We start from the raw sequence: 22,195 nt of genomic DNA, 5'->3' as shown, positions 1-22,195 counted from the left end.
AAGAGACTCAATAATAGGGAATCAAGTTCCAAAATAGATTTCTTCAATACTTTCTGTCTAGGTGAGAGGAATTGGTACATACAGCTTTCAGAAAAAAAAAAAAAAAAAAAAAAAAAAAAAAAGAACAGTGCTTAAATAGAGCCATCAAAATAGCCAACAATCTCTCCAATTGTTTAGCACTATTATGTTTTATAATCATGTCCACGCCTTTTTGTGTTGTTGGAAATGAAGGAAATGATCATCAAAATAAATCCCCTGCACAGGAGCCTAATCTGAAGATGACACCAGCCTGTCAGTTGCAGGCACTCTGGTTATACTGCCCTGAAAGGCAGCTAACCCAGAAAAGATCCTGGAGGCAGCGACTCCATTTGCAATATTGCTCTCACTTCTCTGCTGTCACCAGGTGTCTCTCCTTTTCCTTGAACTTTCTCCCCCCATTCACCCGATAATCTTGTGCTTGTACATTGCCATCAGCTTAGCTAGAAAGAACCCAACCAGATTCACTTCATAACCAGGATGGGGGGAGCACTTACCAGGGAGCTTTTCGGTATTTCCACATCGGCTTTGGTTTTGATGTTTTTCTTGTGGTTTCCTTGAGTGCTCGTAGAGCTGCTGGTGAGGCAGGAACCCTGGGAGCTGCCCTTTAACACACTCCTGCAGGAAACATTATTTGATCCACTTTCTGTCTGTTGAGCGGCTTTCTTATCAACTCTGCAGGTAGAAAGTGATTCCTCTGATAAATTACATTGCTCTTCTTCAATCACTACTTTTCCCAATCCTTTGATGTTTAAGGTAACCTCTTTGTATCTCTTTGTCTTTAAACCTTTGAGTGATAAATGTTTGTCAGTGGCCTTGATCAGATCTTCACCTGACATCCCAGGAGTGTGTCAGTTTAGATTTGATATTTATTTATTTATTTATTTATTTATTTATTTACTTACTTACTTACTTACTTACTTACTTACTTACTTACTGCTTGTGAGATGGGGGAAGGAGGGAGCAAAATAAAAGCCACTGAAGAGTGATTGCTAAATACATGTCTGGCTTGAGATCAGCAGGAAATGTAATTACCTCTGGAACGTTTCTAAGTATACGTTTGCTTGCTTGGCACAATCAATGAGGTCGGCATACCTTAAAACGTATGTGTAATTTTGTTCCATTTCATGCCATGTGGGTACAATCCACGGTCCCAGTGTAGGCTGAATTTCTATCAACCTTGATAAAACTTACCATTCTTTAATTTCAAAGACCATTGATTTGGTTAACAAAGTAACATGGACTAAATTATCATTTTATGGCTAACTTTTATTTCATTGTTTAAATTCTGGCTAATGTACAAAAGACTGCTGCCACTGTGCATTTCTATTTGCATGAAAACATGCTTGACCAGCATTTCATGTGCAGGAAGCAAACGACCCTCCCTGTTTTGGGGGGGACCCCTTGACACTGCCACCCTCTTTGCCAAGACCTTACCTGTTCAAAAGTTCCGTCATAAATGTATCTTTCGTTGAACATGTGACAGGGCTGGGTCTACTTCTTGGTTCAAACTTCGTTTGGTCATAGACGTCTTGTGGGGTCTTCAAAGTATTTTTGCTTTGTAAACTACTGTCTGGACTCTGTGCCAACCTAGTGTTCCTGGCAAGCTCATTTTCCATTTTACACTGCAGCTCAGGCTTCTTTTTCTCTTTTTTTCTCTCCGATTTTAGCTGTTTGTTTCCAAACCCCAAACCTTTTGCATCCTTTTTTTCCACTTTGGTTTTGGAGACATCCATTTTCTTGCTACTGAGAGCTGGAAGTCGACTCCTCCGAAAACCAAACCAGCTGGCTAAAGAAGGCCCCGGCTTTGGCTTCGCTTCCACAGAGGGGGACTTTGTTTGCACTTGGCCCTTTTCCACGTTTTCCTGAATGCACAACATGACCTTTTCTTCAATTGTGGGTGAGAGGGGGGCTTCGGGGCTCACAGCACCAGTCCTGGTTGTAGAAGTATCTGGACACATTCCAGAAGTTTCTAGCTTGGAGGTCCTGCTTGTTTCAAAACTGTGTGGACGCTCTGTCCTCCCCGGATTCTGCGGGGCTCGTGGGCAATCTGCTGGGGTGGGTGGGCATGTGTAGTGGTCACTGTTTGGTTCCTCAGGGACAGCCATGGTGGGACATCCTCCCTCTGCATAGCCCTGCTTGTCTTCCATTCCACAGGGGACAAGGAGCCCTTCAGATGTTGGAGGGACCCTCAAAGGCAACTTGCTTGGGCTCCCATGCTGGTTACTGGGGCTGCTGCCTGCACTCCCTAGGGAGGCTTGCCTGGTGGAGAGATGTCCCAGAGGCCTCCCCACACTGGGGAGACTGTCAGACATGGGAGCAGAAGGGGTCTTGTTGGGCGAGACTTCCGCGGAGGAGCTCTGTCGAGTGAGGGAGTTGCCTCTCTCAGCGGTGTTGGTAATAATCTGAGTTCGAACTTTGCCTGGCCCTTCCATGGGGGGAGTAGGGGGCTTGTCACCCGAGTGAGCACTGAAACTCTGGCTGCGGGCTTTGGCTCCATTCATGCCTAGAGCTGGTTTTAAGTGTGGCTTATTGGAGGAAAGGGATCTTTTCACAGCCCTGTTTTCTACCCCATCTTTTCCATCAGCCTCAAGGATGCTATTATCCAATGACTCTGGCATTGCCGTTTCCAGGGGAAGCCCTTCAGCCAAATTGCCTTGTGCCTGAAAACACAGTGGAGTCACAGTTCTTTCTCCCACTGTGGTCTCCATGCTCACTGGATTCCCAGCATCCTCTGGCTTAGCCTTGCTCACAGCCACAGAGCTTTTAGAGGCTTCATTCAGACTGTCTTTTTCATGTTTCCCTGGCACTGTAGAACTTTTCCTGAGCAATTGGGGAGATTTCATGAGGACTCTGAGCCCAACTGGGAGGCGAGTTTTCAGCCCTTTCTCATGAGCGCTTTGACAACCATGTGGGGTGTTATGGCTTTTGGAGGAGGGTGATGATGAGTGACTGTTACCCTGAGATGATGGTGACTCATTCGCCCCTAAGAAGGCAGGCTTGGGTGAGGTGGGGACACAGTCATTCATTTGTCCTTTTCTTCCTGGGGACACACTTTTGGGGGATGATATTTCCAGTGGCTCAGGGCCTGAAGGACAATTCTTGGGAGTCCGTAACCCTGTGTCTGCTTGTGTGATCCCAAGCGTTTGGTGAGGTGGGGTTCTGGGGACACCTCTCTTTGGAGAGACCTTTAGGGGCCCTGGGGCCATCACAGCAAATGAGCTGCTTGGGGTATGAGTGGAACATCTGGTTTGAATCACTCTTTCTGTGGAGGGCAGAGGGTGAGTGAAGATAGGCTTTTTGAAGGCCACAGAAGGTTTCTTCCCTGGCACTTCTGTCATGATCTGATTAGAAGAGATAATAGGAGCAGAGGATCCCTTCAGAGGTGGGGATTTGAATATGGTCCTTGCTGTTTCATTGGGGACCCTGGTGTCAGGCTTGGCAGATGAGGGTAGTGGCAAATAGTCATAACTGGGCCTGATGAGAAGGGAGCCTGACCTGTCTGGAGGGAGTGGGGGGGGAGGTGATTTCATCCCTGCCTCTGGCCCAGGGTCACAGTGTTTGTCCCTTGTCGGGGGCTCTCCATTGTCACCTGGCTCATTGAGGGGCCTTGGCAGTAACTGTGATGCTGGAATCTGACTCTTGGAGCACTGAACCCAATCCTTTCTGCTGGACATTTTGGAGCCATGAGGAAGTTGGCCAGGGTGTTTTGGAATGTGTGAATCTGGCTGCAAATCAAAAAGGGGTGCTGGGCCCTCAGTCTTCTTGAACCGTGAGAGCTTCCCAGGAGCTACGGCTGGTGATTTTTCAAGAGACACTGGGCCCGATGAGGGCACTCTTGAGGAGAGTTCAGGCTCTATCATTTTTGATTTCTGAGGTGAAGACTTGCCCCTGGCAGGGATTTTTGTCAGACTTTGTTTTTGATAGATACCCATGGACACTGAAGACCTAGAATTACTCTGGCATGACACAGTGAGTGTTGGTTTGGCCGGTCTTGGTCGCTGAGTATTTTGTGTAACTGTCCTGGGGCTGAAAGAGCCAGTGGGTGCCACAGTAACATTATCTATGTCATCTTTTGGAATGTTTTTCTCAGTTTGCTCTTCAGGTCTGTTCAAGAAAGTGTAGTCTCTTGCTGCAGCTCCTGGCTGTAAATGAGCCATTCCCTGAGGTAAAATTTCAGTGTGTTCTGCCTTGGGTCCAGTAGGGGCCGAATTGATAGAAATTTCATTTCTGGTAACAGTGACAAAGCCAGTCTGGTGAGAGCTGAATTCAATGGGCTCGCCATCTTCCGCGTCAAATATGACGGTAATGCATTCTTCTGAAGAAGTCCTTTTTACAACCCTTTGCTGCTTAATGAAGCTAAACGTCTTTGGTCTACTCTCTAAGGGGATGGGCACTTGTTTTTCCTCCTCATCAGGAGACCCCAGTTGAGATTTTCCAAATCCCATAAGGATGTCCAGATTCTCCATGGATCTGTCAGTGTCAGCAGTCAGTGACAAGTCTGAATGACTTTTCTCGTCACTGCTACCAATGTGCAATTCATCAAAGGCTTCATTGTCATCGGTGTCTGAAAGCTGTAGACTGAGAGCCACATGGCCCTGACCGCATGGCTCCCTCTCTCTCTGTACTTGAGGTGCCTGCACACTTGGGCACAGCATCCTCTCCAAGGGGCAGTTGCTGGCACAACTGGTCCGATTCTCAGGCCTTTCCCTGGGGTAAACTGAGGACATGCCTTCTGTAAAGTGTTTTCTATTCAGCTCCCAGCCAAATAGGCTGTCAGAAACACTGTGGGTTAATTTATGACTGTGCAGCCTGCAGCTCTGGTTTGGAGCTGCCTGGAGCAAGGCTAAGGAGGAAGAGTCCTCATCAGCATCATCATGGGAATCTGTGTCATAGACAAATGTCTCGTGAGGTTCCTTGCTGGGGCTCCTCGTGTCAGTTGGTTTGCAGGGGGGATACCCCTTGATGCTGCTACTCTTAATTCCTGGAGAATATATTCCTTCATTTGAGTTCATGCAATCTTTATAACCCCATTTTGTTATCACTGACGGGGGTTCAAGTAACACCTTTCGCTTCTGTAGCTTTCTTAGTCCTTCCAAAATGTGACTTTCCTTGATACGAGTGGGAGGTAGTTCATCTGTTGGACTAGCGAAGCCACTTGGGAGCGAAGAGTCAATACTTAGCCTTTTATCCCAGTTTTGTGATGATTTCTAGGAAAGAAAAGTACATGTCAGACATCATTGAATCACGTGGATCACAACTACAAAAAGGAAAAGTACGTGATTAGACTTGATTCTGGTGGTTCAGTATTCCTCTATAAATGCATACCTTAATTAATTAATGGTAATTAATCATTAACTATGTAGCAAATCTCTGCTTTGCCAGCTTCTGAGCTAAGTAGCCCATGATGTAATAAAGTAGTAGATAAAGACCCTGCCCTCAAGGAGCAAGCAAGCCAGCAGAGGAGAGGAGACTTGACACAAATAACCAGAAGTCAAGGGGGCAAACAAGGAGTATGAATGTAGTAGGAACTCCAGAAATTCAGAGAGAGGTCAAACCCCTGTTTGGAAAAGCCATGAGAGGCATATATGAAGATTTTTGAGGTGTGTGTGTGTGTGTGTGTGTGTGTGTGTGTGTGTGTATGTGTGTGTCTGTGTTTCAAACCTCTCTAGCCCCTAAACAAAGGATGAGTTTGCCTTGGCTGAAACCTAGGGGAAAGGATCTCCAGGTAGAAGAAGTGGGATGGCAAAGACCAAAATAGTGAAGATATGTTGAAGGTGCACTTAGGAAATAATCAGAAGAAAATATGACCTCATTGTACAGTATTTACAAGAGGTAGAGCGAGTAAATGGAAAAGCAAGTTGGTCCCTATATTAATGGTCCCTTCCATTCTAAAATTTGATAGTTCTGGGTCTTCATGACTTTCTTTGATAGAAGGGGAACATCTGTGAAACACATACGTACATCTAACAGTGGGACACTGGCTGCTAGAACCCTATAGTAATGATTTGCCTACTATGAAAGGTCAATTTTCTGTTCTTCATACCATCCCAAATAGTAGTGCTGATTTTGACTAAGAATGACACAGAAAAACCATTCTATCCTACACAGACCTTCATATTTCTCATAGAATTGCTAACCAGAAGTGGAGGGCAGAAGTAGAGAAGTAGCATTTACTGACCATCTGCTGTGTAGCAACCACTGGAACAGGGCTTTGAATTAATATTCAGAACAACACCATGAGGGAGACATTATCAATTCTGTTTTACTAGGGAGAAAACTGAGAGGCAGCATGGTTAGTCTGTTTAAGATTACACATTTAAGGAAGAGCTGGAACAAAGGTTTCAAAAGCTCTGATTTCCAGGGCTCTTCCTGGGACTCGGTTCCAAAGTAGCATTGCGGAGATTCGAACCCAGGCAGGCTGGCTCTCGAGCCTGCATACCCATTGGCAATGCTATGTGACTGGAGCCAAGTCTCTCTGTCCTCTTCTCTATATTGTCAATGTCATAATAGAGATCACACATAATCGTAGACAATCTTCACACCGCTCACACCCCTCTCTTGAATGGAAACTGCAGAGTTTTATCGCATACCAAGACTCAGGGAAATCGGTGGGATTTGGGCACTGACCTCAGTCTTTTTTTTTTTTTTTTTTTTAAGGTTATATGATTAAAGGTGAAGAACTTCTATGAGTGAATCTGGTGGTTTCAGACGTGTGCTCTGGGCCCACCTTGCCTAACAGTGCAACTTCTCTTGGCATCTCCATACCAGCTGCCCCCGCCCATAACTGACCACAAACCATGTGCAGAGGTTGAAAAAGTGTCAGAAACTTCACGTTGTAGCCTTGGCTTTTTAGTAATCTGTGAACATTTGTTTACATCTAAGACATTTCCATTAAAATTACTCTTGCTATCTACACCACATGGTGTTTATTTTTTTTATCTGTTATTTGTTGATTGTTTTTAAGTCAAATTATATATTTTCTTTAGAAAACTCTCCAGTATCAGAAGTTGCTGTGGATAGATGCTATTTGGTGATGCCTCCCCTTTCCTCTCCTTTTCCTCTATGCCAATAAAACTTCTTTGGAAATCAGGAGAAATCCCATTAGTGAGTTTGGGTATTAGAGACCAACCAGTGGGAGGGCTGCCCCTCCTTGGGTTTCTAAGAAGCTCCATGATCCTGATAGTCACGTTCACAATAAGAAGAGAAGCCAGGCAAAAGTACCCCGCAAGAGCTTGAAAAAGGCAGATTTGTTAAACCCATAGAAGATGTGCTCAGCCGAGCTCACTCTGCCTCTTTAAAGCCTGGTTTCCTGAGGTTGGATTCATCCCAGGGCCGGTGACCATAAACCTCCCAGGGCCCAGCTCTCCATCCTGTGGAAAACCAATTGAGGAATGTGGTTAATCTCACAGGATGGAGAGCTGGGCCTTGGGAGGTTTTATAGTATTCAGTAATTCAGTAATTTTTATATAGTAAATATATAGTATTCAGTAATTCAGTAATATTATAGTATTCAGTAACATGAGAAAAGTTTGGAACAATCTGGAAACTTGAAAAAAAAAGCATGAATCTTCTATAGGAGAGATGAGGGAGGAGCTGGCATTTCCACAGGCAGCTTCATGCTGTGCCTGGAAAACAGCTGCTCTGGGAGGCAGTGCAATTGGCTGAAGGATGCCGCTGATAACATAGGGGCCTAGGTTCCACGTCCATAGTCTTTTTCTATTTCTTGACTGGACAATGGTTTCACACAACTTTTTTTTTTTTTTTTTTTAATAACATTCTTGGTCTTAATGTAACCAGTCCATCCCAATAATTTGAATAATATTTCAAGCTTGGCTGATTCAACAGGGCCATGACAGCAGAATGGCAAAGAGTGAAAGTTCTGGAACCAACTAGCCAGCTCTGCCACTTACCAGCTATGAGATCTTTGGCTAGTTACTTAATTTCTCAGTAGCCCAATTGCCTCATCTGTACAATGGGGGAATAGGCAAACCTACTTAAATAGGCTCTTATGAGCACTGAATGAGCTAATACTTGTGAAATACTAAAAGAGCTGGGTGGCACATGGTAATTATTCATGAATTAGATCCAGATTCCTCCATGCAGAGCAGCCTAATGCATCTCTTGCAGGCTTCCTTTCTGTTTCTATAGAAAAGAATATTAAAAAAATAATTGTGAATTATGAAAGAGCCATTGGTCACATATTTATTATTATGCAAGTTATTATTGTAGTCATGTGAAAATTCATAATACATGACTTTATTATGTAAGTTAATACTAAATGAGTACTTGGTACGTGGTAAGAACTGTAGAAGTTTCTTAAATAATATAAATTTAAATGTCTTTATGGGCTGGTCTAGTTTGCTAGGTCCTTGAAAACTGGGACTATGTGAGATGTGACAGGTGTGCTGGTACTCCAATCCATTCTGAGTCAGGACCTTATGAAATCCACAGATGACAGTCACCTGAGTGTGTAAAAATTACATAAGAACCTAATTTCTCCTTTCTCAGGGAAGAGGTTTCCCTAAAAGATTAAGGGTTGCTCGAATTGTAAGAATTTCAGGAAAAAGAAAAGAAAAAAAGGCAAGCAAGGCAAAGGACAAAAAGACAAAGGCTCTGAGGGGGGAAGGGAGGGAAAGGGGGAGTGAAGAGAACAGAGCAAGGGCTCTGGAGCCAGTGACAACCACAAAGAGAGGGAACATTCCTGACCATCTTCCCAGTTTGTTAAGAGTCAGGCTCCAGCAGCCATTATTCAGAACTTTGAACATCTACTCAGAAGGAACAACTTTGATAATACACACATGCTGTATTAGGAGTCTGAGTCCAAGGGAATAAGCTCTAAATTCCACTTTGAAATTTTTTTCTGAGTTCTTGTTCAGAGTATGACAAAGCTACTCCCGCACTATTATTTTCTGGCAGTTATGAAGCCCTCCTGGCTTCTATGCTTCCAAATCATAAATGGGAGTTTACGCATATGATAGGAAAATGACCTCTGAAACTTCTGATTCAGGGTTTCCATTGGTGTGTACTTTCTGCTTTTCTTCAATATGGGGAAAGGGCAGAAGTAGCTCTTCCACACCCTCTGCTTATGGCAGCCTGCACAGATGCTTGTTCGCTTGTGAGGGCCCACCTAGCAGATGGGAGCCATCCAGCAGCAGGAGTTACCTAACAACCTGGTGAAAAAACTCCCGGCATCTAAGTCAGCGCATGCCTGCCTCCAGTGGAGCCACAGTCCCTGTCATCTACCATGGTATTTTCTCTCTCTGCCATGCCACCCTCCAATTTATAGTCAATTAGTGCTTTATGAGGCTATAAAACTGAGTAAAGGAGGTCAATATAATACATGCCATGCTTGAGTAGTAAATTCCTACAAAGCTAATGATACTTTGAAAACTTTCGGCCATTTATTCTGAGATGATGTACCATCCTCCCTATCATCTGGGAAGAAAACAACATTCGCTTTGAGTTCTCAAGGGATGCTTAGTCGGGGTTGGCTTGGCCAGTGGCCTTGCTCACTGTCATTTGCAGTGGGCATTAGCAAGTCTTTCTGAGCATCGCAGCAATAGAGAGTGTCCATAAAACTAATTGGAAACATCTGAGTTGGCCTGAAACATCGTCACTTTCATTAGGCCAGGGCTCTGGGTTCCAACTTGATATGAATCTATGAGCTTGGTGGGCTCCAGCAAAGCACAGAAGGAAACTGTCTTCTTCCTCCCAACTCCCTCCCATGCTGTCCAAGTCATTTGGGTTAAATCATCCTTCCACCCCTCACTTGCTGTGGGACTTCTGGAAAGTAACTTAACATTTCTGAGCCAGCTTCCTCTCCCATATAATGGAGGAAATGAGATCTCCCCATATAATTCTGTGAGCAGTAAATGCACAGGTACTCAACAAATGGTCATTCTCTTCCCACCGTCCACCTTCCTGCCAGAAGAGGATTCTTTCCTGGCTCACTCTGATGCTAAATTGTCTCAAAAGGAGGCCTTACCCTTTTCCTGAGGTTCTTTCCATCATGCCATGTGTGGGAGGAGCCGCTGGAGTTCTCACTGCAGGTGCTCGAAAGAGACAGCTCACTGCTGCTGCAGCTGTTTCGAGGACAGAGATGACCAGGGATGACGATCCCCAAACCAGGGCATTTCAAAGCAGGGGCTCCTGATTTTGCATTCGGCTGGCATTCCTAAAAAAGCAGGACAGCTCTGAGCTAAGGCTTTGCTTAGGGGACAGTAAATATCAACTTGACATCACAGTGAGGTAGAAGCAAATGTAGCCTAGTGCTTCGAAGGACAGCTTTTGGGGTCAAACAGCCTAGAGGTCCAAATCTTGGCTCTGCCTCTTGCTAATATACTAGGAGGAATTATTTAATCCCTCAGAGCTACATTTGTTCTTAAAGTGAATAATGATACTATTATCATTACTGCCTACCTTATAGCGTTACCACAAAGACCAAATGGGGTTCTAGATCAGAAGCATATCACACAGTACCTGGCCTAAGTAGGTACTTGATTATGACGAACTGCCATCACAATGGCAGAAATATCACAATGGTAGTTTCCCACTTTCTCCAGTCAGATGGGTCAAATAATCAGATCCATATCAAGCCATGACCAATGGCACAAAAGAATGAAGACAGAGTAGCATCTTTGGCTGTAGGGTTCAAGAGCATGACCACTACACTGGGAGTTTAGTGACCTGGATCTCAGGCTGCATGTTGCCCCTGGCAGGAGACACTGAGTAAAGAAAGCATTTAACTTCCATGCACCTCAAGGTCTTCCTTTGTGTGTGTGTGTGTGTGTGGGGGGGGGGTGGTGGGGACAGTTCCACCATATTGTTCTCCTGGCCCCACACACAGCATCATTCTGAGTCAGGAATCAAATACCCAGGAAGTCATGTCTAGTGGCACATCAAACTGAGGAATTAGGAGGTACTGTTGGAAAGGTTATGGAACTTTCCATATCATTTGGCCGTCTAAATGATAAAGACTGCCACATCAACTAGATCTGGGTTCCATGTCGAAGACCCAGGTGGGGGCACAGGTGACAAAGTTGTAAACATCTAAGCACATCCTGACAGCCATATTCTTGGCCCCTAATTAACAGATGAAGCTCCATGAGCTGGACAAGCTAAATTAATTTAGCATCCTGATCACGAGAAGAAAGTCTCTCCATTACCGTCTCATTCCACTCTCCTATCTATATAAAGCTTTGTCTCAGAAGCTCTTTGATGGGGAACCATCTGTCTTTGTGTCATTCACAGAATGGCAAAGCCTCTTACTTATGCAATTTATTGACACTTTATGGGTGCCTTTATTACCTGAGTACTTATCACTGTTCTCCAAATGCAATTCCAGCTGACAGTGACTAAATCCCCACTGGAGGAAGGAAAGGCATGCTATTCTGGGAGTACTCAGGGAACATGCTAACCCCCCGCATAAGTACAAAGGGTATATTTAATTTCCTCTCTAATCAATATCCATAACGCTTAATAAGGTTAGATTTTCAACATCAAGCATTTGCCTGCTATCAATACTTCATTTTTGCTGCATAACAATCCCTTTAAGTGATCTAAATATGCCAAGAAATTTTACTATTCCATCCCCCACCCCCAAAATTTGGCTCTAAATAGCACTGAGAGGAGAAACTTGTCTTAAAATTCAGCATTCAGCAGTATCTGTTGATTTATGACCTTGTTACTGCTGCATGTAACTTACTTAAGGAGAGTTTATTATTTGCACCTTGACAGATGTCCACAACCAGCAGTGCTATTGCACAGGTTGCCTGACATCGACACTTGGGCCACTGCGTACATCTAGGACAAACTTACAGAAGTAGCACATTACACTCCCCTTCTACTCGTGCACTTTCCTATTTTCACCATCCCCAAACCTCTTTCATATTTTGTTGCTTGAGTAAGCAGGGTGGTGGTTTTATTTAGGACTGCCACTGCTCTGGCAGACTGGTCTGTTCTCCAGAGGGAGATTGTGACTGTGTCCTGCGAGACCATCCAGATCTAAATTTTTCTTTTTTCTTTTCTTTTCTTTTCTTTTCTTTTCTTTTCTTTTCTTTTCTTTTCTTTTCTTTTCTTTTTAATGTTTATTCATTTATTTTGAGAGAGAGAGATCTGGGAAGAGGCACAGAGAGAGGGAGAGAGAGAATCACAAGCAGGCTCCGCATTGACATTAAGTAGCCCAACATGGGGCTGGAACTCATGATTCATGAAATCATGACTTGAGCCGAAATCAAGAGTTGGACACTCAACCATCTGTGCCACCCAGGTGCCCCTGATATAAATTTTTCTAATGGCCCTTTTCACACTCTGCATGGCTTTCGGTTACCGTTTGTACTCTACCTTTTCTCGAAGCACCGAAACTTCCATGATTTCCCTCTGTCTTTCCCACCTATTCCTTCCTACTATACCTATCAAAATTCTATCTATTTTTATAGCTCAACTCCATTCCCAGGACACTTTTTACAAATAAGCATCCTTGCCCAGTTGTTTCCCATGTGTGTACCTCCTGTATGGATGCTGGATTAAGATGACAGGAAATTTAACCTCAGAGCTACCAAAGGAAGGAATTGCTGCATCTGCCTTTGACCATGAACTTGAGATGAGCCGATGTGATGGAGCATACTTCAGGGAGGTGGAGAAGACCTATTACTGTCATGTAGAGGCCAGTGGGGTTGGGGGTGCTTAAGCAGAGAAGTATCTTCCAAGTCAGGCTTCCCATACTTCAGTGTGTACATGTATCATCTGGGATCTTGTTAAATGCAGATTCTGAGTAATTCTGAGGTGGAATCTGATGTGTAGTATTTTTGACAAGTTCCTGGGTGCTTCTATGCGGCTGTGCCAGGACTTTGAGTAGAGGGTCCCTAGGGGAAGGTATGAAAGAGGTCTACCTCTGATGTGGGTTGCTTGGTAGCAAGTTGTATTACCACACGGCCTGACCTGGACTTTGGAGCAGGATGAAGGGAATGGTCTGAGCCTACCCATGGACCAGTGCAGTGGGGAGAGAATATGAGTATGTGTGTAGGGGGGTGGGGGGGTGGAATTTACAGGGTAATTCCTTAAAAGAAGAGGAAGGGTCAGTCCTCCATATTGGATATTCTCCCATATTTCCCCCACATTAGACAATCAATATTTGAAGGGACCTAGAATCAATATTTAATAAGGGACCTAGAATCTCTTACATCATGGCTGCAATGCGAGCTCCTTTTTCCTGAAGTCTCCTTCATCAGCACATGATTATCAAGCAGGATTATCTACTCCAGTGAATAACTAACTGTTGTGTGGTTGAGTGCTTGAACTCTAAAGCCATTTATTAGGTTTAGACTCTGGCCCTTCCACTTGCTCACTCCTTAACCTTGAGAAAGTTATTTAACCACTCCATGCCTCAGTTTCCTTATTTGTAAATGGAGATGATGAATGTACATATCATACAAGATCACTGTGAAATCTGGACAGCCCCTGGCATACAGCAATGCTTAGTAACATTTAGGTGTTCCTACTATTATTTTTTTTATATATGTGTGTCTTGACTCTCAGACTAAATCACAAGTTCACAGTCTCCCTAAGAGACTCTATGTTATACTTTCTTGTGGTGCCAGTATTGTCTGACACCTTGCACACAGGAACTGGACTGAGCAACAGCCAAAAGTGTGGGTGCCCTTTGTTTATGGGAATTATTGATATGAAGTTCTGGAGAGATATACTAGCAGATACTGCTCTTTGTTATCATTCCCCATCTTTGCCACGGTGTTCTGTGGCTGTGGCATAGTGCCGATTATGAAGAACAGAAGAGCACTAAACGGCAGAAATCTTATTATTGCCCCAATACGGTTGGTGGGTACTGTGGTACATGAATTTTATGTATTGTGGGATTTCATCCTCACCACGATTCTCAGAAATAGAAAAGAAATATCATTATGCTCATTTCTCAGATGGGGAACTTGAGGCACAGTGGCATTGCTGTCTTGCGTAAGGTTACCAAGCTAGTACAACATTCTGAAGTCAGGCCCACATCCTAGCCATTATTCTATGGCACCAAGTAAGGACCTTAACAATAAGCAGAAATCCTGGACATATACAGACCATAAAGTACCCAACAGGGAAGAGATCTAATTAGTAATAGATGATTATTATTAAAAAGATTTTTGGCCGAAAAAATGTATAGTGGTTTCCACTGTAACATTATCTTAATTATGTTGACTTCATTGGCAAAATACACCCCTTTTGCACTAGTCGAAATGTTTTTTTCTCATTGTGTATTTTAGATTACTACCTTGGGTGACTCATGCTTTAACATCCTTAGTGTGAGAAATACAAACAAAATCTGTAATTAAAAAAAAAATAAGGAGAGAGGACTGTCTACCCTAGAGAAACCGGGACAACCTGAGGGGCCATAGGTGGGTGATTGTGAACTAGGGGAGATAAAACGGGCTGTGTAGGCATGGAGAGGAGGGATCCCCTTCTGCAGAGAGACAAAGGGAAGAGAAATTGTGGCTGGGGAAGCATAGGACTGTATCTGGACAACAGAAAAAACATCAGATCGGGAAGGAGAGGGATCCCATCTGTAACTGCAGGTTAGAGGATCTCTAACTGCAGGTCCCATCTTCGGACTGGGGCTGGTTGCCCTGTTCATACACCTGGTGAGGAGGGAGTCACCTCCGGGTTTGGTGGTAGATCAGGGGCACAGTCCGCAGCAGGAGAAACCGGTCCCCTCCCCTGAAGTGCTGTGGCACAGGACAAAACCAGCCAGGACCACATATCAGGAGGCATTTCCCCAGTACCGGGGTGCACAGAGAGGGAGTTTAAATCCCAGCCAAGCACCAAGGCCACAGAGTCGGAGAAGTGAGACAGACAGCCTAGTCTGTGCCCGTGGCACAGTGAGGACGGCTTCAAAGGAGTGATTTGGGACACCAGGTCGTGGAGGAGACACTGGGGGGTTGCCATTTTTCTCCCACCACCACCAAGGCGGGGGTCTCAGGAAACTGACCTCGGGGCCCAGTGGAGGTGGGACCTGCCTACACCAAACCACGCCCCTCCAAGCCAGGTAACCGTGTATCTACTGGAGTGGGATAGACGTTGTGGAACCAGACAGACCCCCTCCTCCAGACCAGTGCTTCTGCATTGCCTGGATTAATTCTAGGACAATTCTCACTATATAGATATATTCTTCCTTCCATTTCTCCTTCTTATCTCTTCCCTCCTCTAGGCTGGTTACTATGGCTATTGGTTTGTTTAAACGGCCATATTTAATCCATTCTCTTGATACAGGTTCTTCTTTACATTCCTTTCTTTCTCTCTGTAATAATCAACCAGTACAGTGTCTCTGTCTGGGTAACTTTACCTTCATTTCTTTTTCCCCTACCTCCTTATTTTCCTTTGTCTATCTTTGGATTAAGCCTTTTAGTTTCTCTGCCTGGTCATTGTTCATTTTTTCTTTTTCCCTGCCCCTGTCATTTCTGTCTTTGTGTGTGCTCTTCCATCAGCACCGCCTCCACCCTGTTCTTTACTTGTAGCTCGTGTTTCTGGTTTTTTGCTTTTGGATTGTTTTTAGTTTTTTGATTTTGTTGGTTTGTTTTATTGGTTTGTGTGTCTGCATGTTTTTATTTCCTGTTTGTCTGTCTGTTTTCCTTTCCAGGGCTACTTCAAGGAACAAGTCTAAGTACATCTGGTAGAGGGTCCAAAACATCACTACAAGTAGGGAAATAAAATAACCAAAGTCACAACACCAGAGAGCAAGTAACACTACATAACAAGCTTTTAAAACTCATAAGGACAGAAAACTAGCCAAAGTGATGAAACAGAAAAATTTTCCTCAAAAGAAATTCCAGGAAGAAATGACAGTTAAAGAATTGATCAAAAAAGATATAAGCAACATAACTGAACAAGAATTTAGAATAATAGTCATAAAATTAATTGCTGGGTTTGAAAAAAGCATAGAAGACAGCAGAGAATCTATTGCTGCAGATATCAAGGGACTAACAAATAGTCATGATGAATTAAAAAATGCTATAAATGAGGCGCAAAATAAAATGGAGGCAGCCACAGCATGGACTGAAGAGGCAGAGGGGAGAACAGGTGAATTAGAAGATAAAATTATGGGAAAAGAGGAAGCTGAGAAAAAGAGAGATAAAAAAAAAAATCCAGGATCATGAGGGGAGAATTAGAGAACCAAGTGATTCAATCAAATGGAACAATATCCATATCATAGGAATTCCAGAAGAAGCGGAAAGAGAGAAAGAGGCTGCAGGTGTGCTTGAACAAATCATAGCTGAGAACTTCTCCAATCTGAGGAAGGAAACAGGCACTGAAATCCAAGAGGCACAGATAACTCCCTTCAGATATAACTTGCATTGATCTTCTGCACAACATATCATAGTGAAACTGGCAAAATACAAGGATAAAGAGAGAATTCTGAAAGCAGCTAGGGATAAACGGGGCTAAACACATAAGGGTAGACACATAAGGGTAGTAGCTAACCTATCTACTGAAACTTGGCAGGCCAGAAAGGAGTGGCAGGAAATTGTCAATGTGATGAATAGGAAAAATATGCAGCCAAGAATCCTTTATCCATCAAGCCTGTCATTCAGATTAGGAGAGATCAAGGTTTTCCAAAACAAACAAAAACTGAAGGAATTCATCACCACTAAACCAACCCTATAAGAGATCCTAAGGGGGAATCTGTGAGTGAAATGTTGCAAGGACTAAAATGTACCAGAGACATCACTACAAGCATAACCTACAGATATAACAATGACTCTAAACCCATATCTTTCAATAATAACACCGAATGTAATGGACTAAATGCTCCAATCAAAAGACATAGGGTATCAGAATGGGTAAAAAAAGCAAGACCCATCTATTTGCTGTCTACAAGAGATTCATTTTAGACCTGAGGACACCTTCAGATTGAAAGTGAGGGGATGGAGGACCATCTACCATGCTACTGGAAGTCAAAAGAAAGCTGGAGTAGCCATACTTATATCAGACAAACTAGACTATAAGTTAAAGGTTGTAACAAGAGGTGAAGAAGGGCTAATGCCCTAATTACAGGGTTTGTCCATCAGGGAGAGCTAACAATTATGTATGTCTATGCACCAAATTTGGAAACACCTAATTATATAAAACAATCACAAACATAAGCAATCTTATTGATAAGAATGTGGTAATTGCAGGGGACTTTAATATTCCACTTACAACAATGGGCAGATAATCTAGACAGAGAATCAGTAAAGAAACAATGGCCCTGAATGATACATTGGACCAGATGGACTTGACAGATATACTTAGAACTCTGTATCCCAAAGCAGCAGAATATACTTTCTTCTTGAGTGCACATGAAACATTCTCCAAGATAGATCACATACTGGGTCACAAAACAGCCCTCAATAAATAGAAAAGAATTGAGATCATACCATGCACACTTTCAGATCACAATGCTATGAAACTTGAAATCAATCACAGGAAAAAGTCTAGAAAACCTCCAAAAGCATGAGGTTAAAGAACATCCTACTAAAGAATGAATAGGTCAACCAGGCAATTAGAGAAGAAATTAAAAAATACATGAGACAAACGAAAATGAAAATACAACAAACTAAACCCTTTGGGATGCAGCAAAGGCAGTCTTAAGAGGAAAATAAATTGCAATCCAGGCCTATCTCAAGAAACAAGAAAAACCCCAAATACAAAATCTAACAGCACACCTAAAGTAACTAGAAGCAGAACAGCAAAGATACCCCAAACCCAGCAGAAGAAGAGAAATAATAAAGATCAGAGCAGAAATAAACAATATAGAATCCAAAAAAAACAGTAGAGATCAATGAAACCAAGAGTTGGTTTTTTGAAAAAATAAACAAAATTGATAAACCTCTAGTCAGGCTTCTCAAAAAGAAAAGAGAGAGGACCCAAATAGATAAAATCACTAATTAAAATGGATTTATTACAACCATTCCCTCAGAAATACAAGCAATTATCAAGGAATACTATGAAAAATTATATGCCAACAACTGGACAACCTTGAAGAAATGGACAAATTGCTAGACACCCACACACTACCAAAACTCAAACAGGAAGAAATAGAAAATTTAAACAGACCCATACCTAGTAAAGAAGCTGAATCAGTTATCAAAAATCTCCCAACAAATAAGAGTCTTGGACCACATGGCTTCCCTGGGGAATTCTACCAGACATTTAAAGCAGAGTTAATATCAATCCTTCTCAAGCTGTCCCAAAAATATAGACATGGAAGGAAAATTTCCAGACTCATTCTATAAAGCCAGCATTACTTTGATTCTAAAACCAAACAGATACCCAGCAACAAAAAAGACTACAGGCTAATATCCCTAATGAATGTGGATGCAAAATTTCTCAACAAGATACTAGCAAATTGAGTTCAACAGCATATAAAAAGAATTATTCACCATGATCAAGTGGGATTCATTCCTGGGCTGCAGGGTTGGTTCAATATTCACAAATCAATCAATGTGATACATCACACTAATAAAAGAAAAGAACCATATGAACCTGTCAATAATGCACATTTGACAAAATACAGCATCCTTTCTAAATAAAAACCCTCAAGAAAGTCGGGATAGAAGGAACATACTTAAACATCCTAAAAGCCATTTATGAAAAGCTCACAGATAATATCATCCTCAATGGGGAAAAACTGATAGCTTTCCTTCTGAGATCAGGAACACAACAGGGATGTCCTCACCACTGTTGTTTAACATAGTGTTGGAAGTCCTAGCATCAGCAATCAGACAACAAAATGAAATAAAAGGCATCAAATTGGCAAAGAAGAAGTCAAACTTTTACTTTTCACAGATGACATGATACTCTACACAGAAAAACCTGACAGACTCCACCAAAAGTCTGCTAACACTGATACATGAATTCAGCATAGTCGCAGGGTATAAAATCAATGTACAGAAATCAGTTGCATTTTTATGCACCAATAATGAAGCAGCAGAAAGAGAAATAAAGAAACTGATCTCATTCGCAATTGCACCAAAAACCATAAAATACTAGGAATAAACCTAGCCAAAGATGTAAAAGATCTGTATGCTGAAAACCATAGAAATCTTATGAAAGAAATTGAAGAAGACACAAAGAAATGGAAAAACATTCCATGCTCATGGATTGGAAGAATAAATATTGTGTTAAAATGTCAATACTACCCAAAGCTACCTACACATTCAATCCAATCCCAATCAAAATTGCACCAGCATTCTTCTCAAAGCTAGAACTATCCTAAAATTTGTATGGAACCACAAAAGACCCCGAATAGCCAAAGTAATATTAAAGAAGAAGACCAAAGCAGGAGGCATCACAATCCCAGACTTTAGCTTCTACTCCAAAGCTGTAATCATCAAGACAGCATGCTGTAAAGGAAACAATCAACAAAACTAAAAGGCTACTGATAGAATGGGAAAAGATATTTGGAAATGACATATCAGATAAAGGGCTAGTATCCAAAGTCTAAAATAATTTACCAAAACTCCACACCTGAAAAAAAATCCAGTGAAGAAACAGGCAGAAGACATGAATAGACACTTTTCCAAAGCAGATATCCAGATGGCCAACAGACACATGAAAAGATACTCAATGTCACTCATCATCAGGGAAATACAAATCAACACTACACTGAGATATCATCTCATGCTGGTCAGAGTGGCTAAAATGAACAAATCGGGAGACTATGATGCTAGAGAGGATGTGAAGAAATGGATCCCTCTTGCACTGTTGTTGGGAATGCAAACTGGTGCGGCCACTCTGGAAAACAGTGTGGAGGTTCCTCAAATAATTAAAAATAGAACTACCCTATTACCCAGAAATAGCACTGCTAGGAATTTACCCAAGGGATACAGGAATGCTGCTGCATAGGGGCACTTTTACCCCAATGTTTATAGCAGTGCTTTCAACAATAGCCAAATTATGGAAAGAGCCTAAATGTCCATCAACTGATGAACGGATAAAGAAGATGTCGTTTATATATACAATGGAATACTACTTGGGAATGAGAAAGAAGGTAATCTAGCCATTTGCAGCAACATGGATGGAACTGGAGGGTATTATGCTAAGTGAAATAAATCAGGCAGAGAAAGACAGATACCATATGTTTTCACTCATATGTGGATCTTGATAAACTTAACAGAAGACCATGGGGGAGGGGAAAGGAAAAAAAAAACGTTACAGAGAGGCAGGGAGGCAAACCATAAGAGACTCTTGGATACTGAGAACAAACTGAGGGTTGATGGTGGGTTGGGGAGAGGGGAAAGTGGGTGATGGGCATTGAGGAGGGCACTTGTTGGGATGAGCACTGGGTGTTGCATGGAAGCCCATTTGACAATAAATTATGTTTTGAAAAACGAAAATGGATGAAAAAAAAAAAGGAGAGAGACAGAGTGAACGAAGGCAAGAGTTTCTTGGATATAAATTGCACACTTAAAAAATTCCTGACCTTAAGGCCATATTATAGATTGGAAGGCATTAAGGTCTTCATGAATGTTTAAAGTGACAGCATTCCACTGAAATTTAATTCCAATCTAAATTGAGAATATTTACCTTTGATATAGAATATCCTATCTACATTGATAAAGTTATACAACAAAATCAAAAGCCAATTATCCACAAATGTTCATCTGTCACTGTTTTAAGTCTAACATTTTTCATTACATATTTATTTGGCTCTTGTATTTTTCAAGTTACTTTCTTTATGTCAATGAGAATTAAAAGCCATGCTGGTTAAAGTTTTGCCAAATAAGCACAAAGCTAACCCTAGCTAAAAAAAATGTACAGCCCATGAATTTTTAAAAGTTCATACATAATATATCATAAAAGTAGGATGAATAATATAGGACATGGGCTTTAATAAAAAGCTCCTTGACCATTTCTCAGAGACTTTGAGATGTAATCAATACCCAAAAAGGTATCTTGGGGACAAAGTCAAGATTTATGATATTTTTGCCAAGAGTGACACTTTCTGCTTACTCTATCAGCTGGGGGACATAATATTGAATTTCAGAGAACACAAGAAAGGAAGGTATTTTTATCTGCCTGACAATGCTTCAAGGATGCGCTTTATGGTTCACTTGTGACATCATATTTGATGGAAGGAAAATAACCTGAACAAGCATTCTGAAGGCAAGAGGGAAACTCACATGAATCTCAACATCAGTTCGTGACTGCGTCAGACTTCGGCTTCTTTCCACGTCTGAGAGCAAATCTCCAGATGAAAGATCTAAGATGCGTGAGTGAAGTTTCTAGGTAAAAAGCAGAAATGTTGCACAGTGGTGATTTAATTGTTTGTTTCCAAATCCTGCCTTGGCCAGCTAAATCTCAAAGGAGTTGACATTTCTAGATTAGATAATACATGTCCTAACCCAAAACATTTATTCTAGTTTATGAGCAAGCCATATGTATGTATGTGAAAACTATAGCTTATAAATAGTAATCACACTCTCACTGTCTGTCAGTTGTGCTGGAAAGTATTAGTAGGAAAAAATAAGTAGGAGGAAAAATGTGAATCATCCAATACACTTACTGGCTAGTATGAAAAATAACTTTCGATATTCACATTAGAAAACAATCACCATGTTAACCTTATTATATTGAATAGTGGTTAAAATCTGAACAAATAATTATAAAAGTGACCTTATTTCTAAACAGCATTGATCTTGTAAAATCTTCCCTTGGATACATTTTAACTCAAAGTCATTAATGTCATCTGTTAGGAACAATTAATGTGAATAGAAAATAATTGCATCTGGGAGCTGGGGACGTGGAGGATTTTGCGCATTAATATTCACATGCTATTTGATTATATACTCAATTCTTTATTTCAGCTTTGCTTGGGAGGCCTGCTAAACCAGGGACATTTCACTATATTAATCTTTATACTAATTACTAAGGCTTTTCTGTGGACATTAAATTTGATCTGTTTAATTGCAAATACAATAAAACTCATGATTTATGTCTAATGTTTCTGCAAGGCTGATGACATTTTAAAATGGTACTTGTAGCCTGGTTTGTCTTGGTTACAGCTTTTGTGACTTCAGACACTAAAAAATCGAATTGAGTAAGTAAATAATGTGGCTAGGCGTGCCTCCCTCACCTCTGAAAAGTTTTTCAATTACTTTTTCTCCCTGGAAAGGCCTTG

The 22,195-nt window shown here is 41.9% G+C and overlaps 1 protein-coding gene across 7 annotated transcripts in view; it reads right to left on the bottom strand.

Moving 5' to 3' along the window:
* The window catches only part of NCKAP5 (NCK associated protein 5), a 980,982-nt gene that overhangs the window by 105,250 nt on the left and 853,537 nt on the right, over positions 1-22,195 (bottom strand). For all 7 annotated transcript variants that reach the window (XM_058715464.1, XM_058715465.1, XM_058715463.1 and 4 more), the window contains 4 exons: positions 21,198-21,299; positions 10,025-10,213; positions 1,474-5,246; positions 534-711 (listed from right to left, as the gene is read on the bottom strand). In XM_058715464.1, the coding sequence (XP_058571447.1) occupies positions 534-711; positions 1,474-5,246; positions 10,025-10,213; positions 21,198-21,299 (4,242 nt within the window). The remainder of the gene's footprint in view (positions 1-533; positions 712-1,473; positions 5,247-10,024; positions 10,214-21,197; positions 21,300-22,195) is intronic.

This window comes from Neofelis nebulosa, chromosome 2 (assembly GCF_028018385.1).
Source record: "Neofelis nebulosa isolate mNeoNeb1 chromosome 2, mNeoNeb1.pri, whole genome shotgun sequence".
NCBI lineage: Eukaryota > Metazoa > Chordata > Mammalia > Carnivora > Felidae > Neofelis > Neofelis nebulosa.
This window is presented reverse-complemented; position numbering and strand designations above follow the sequence as displayed.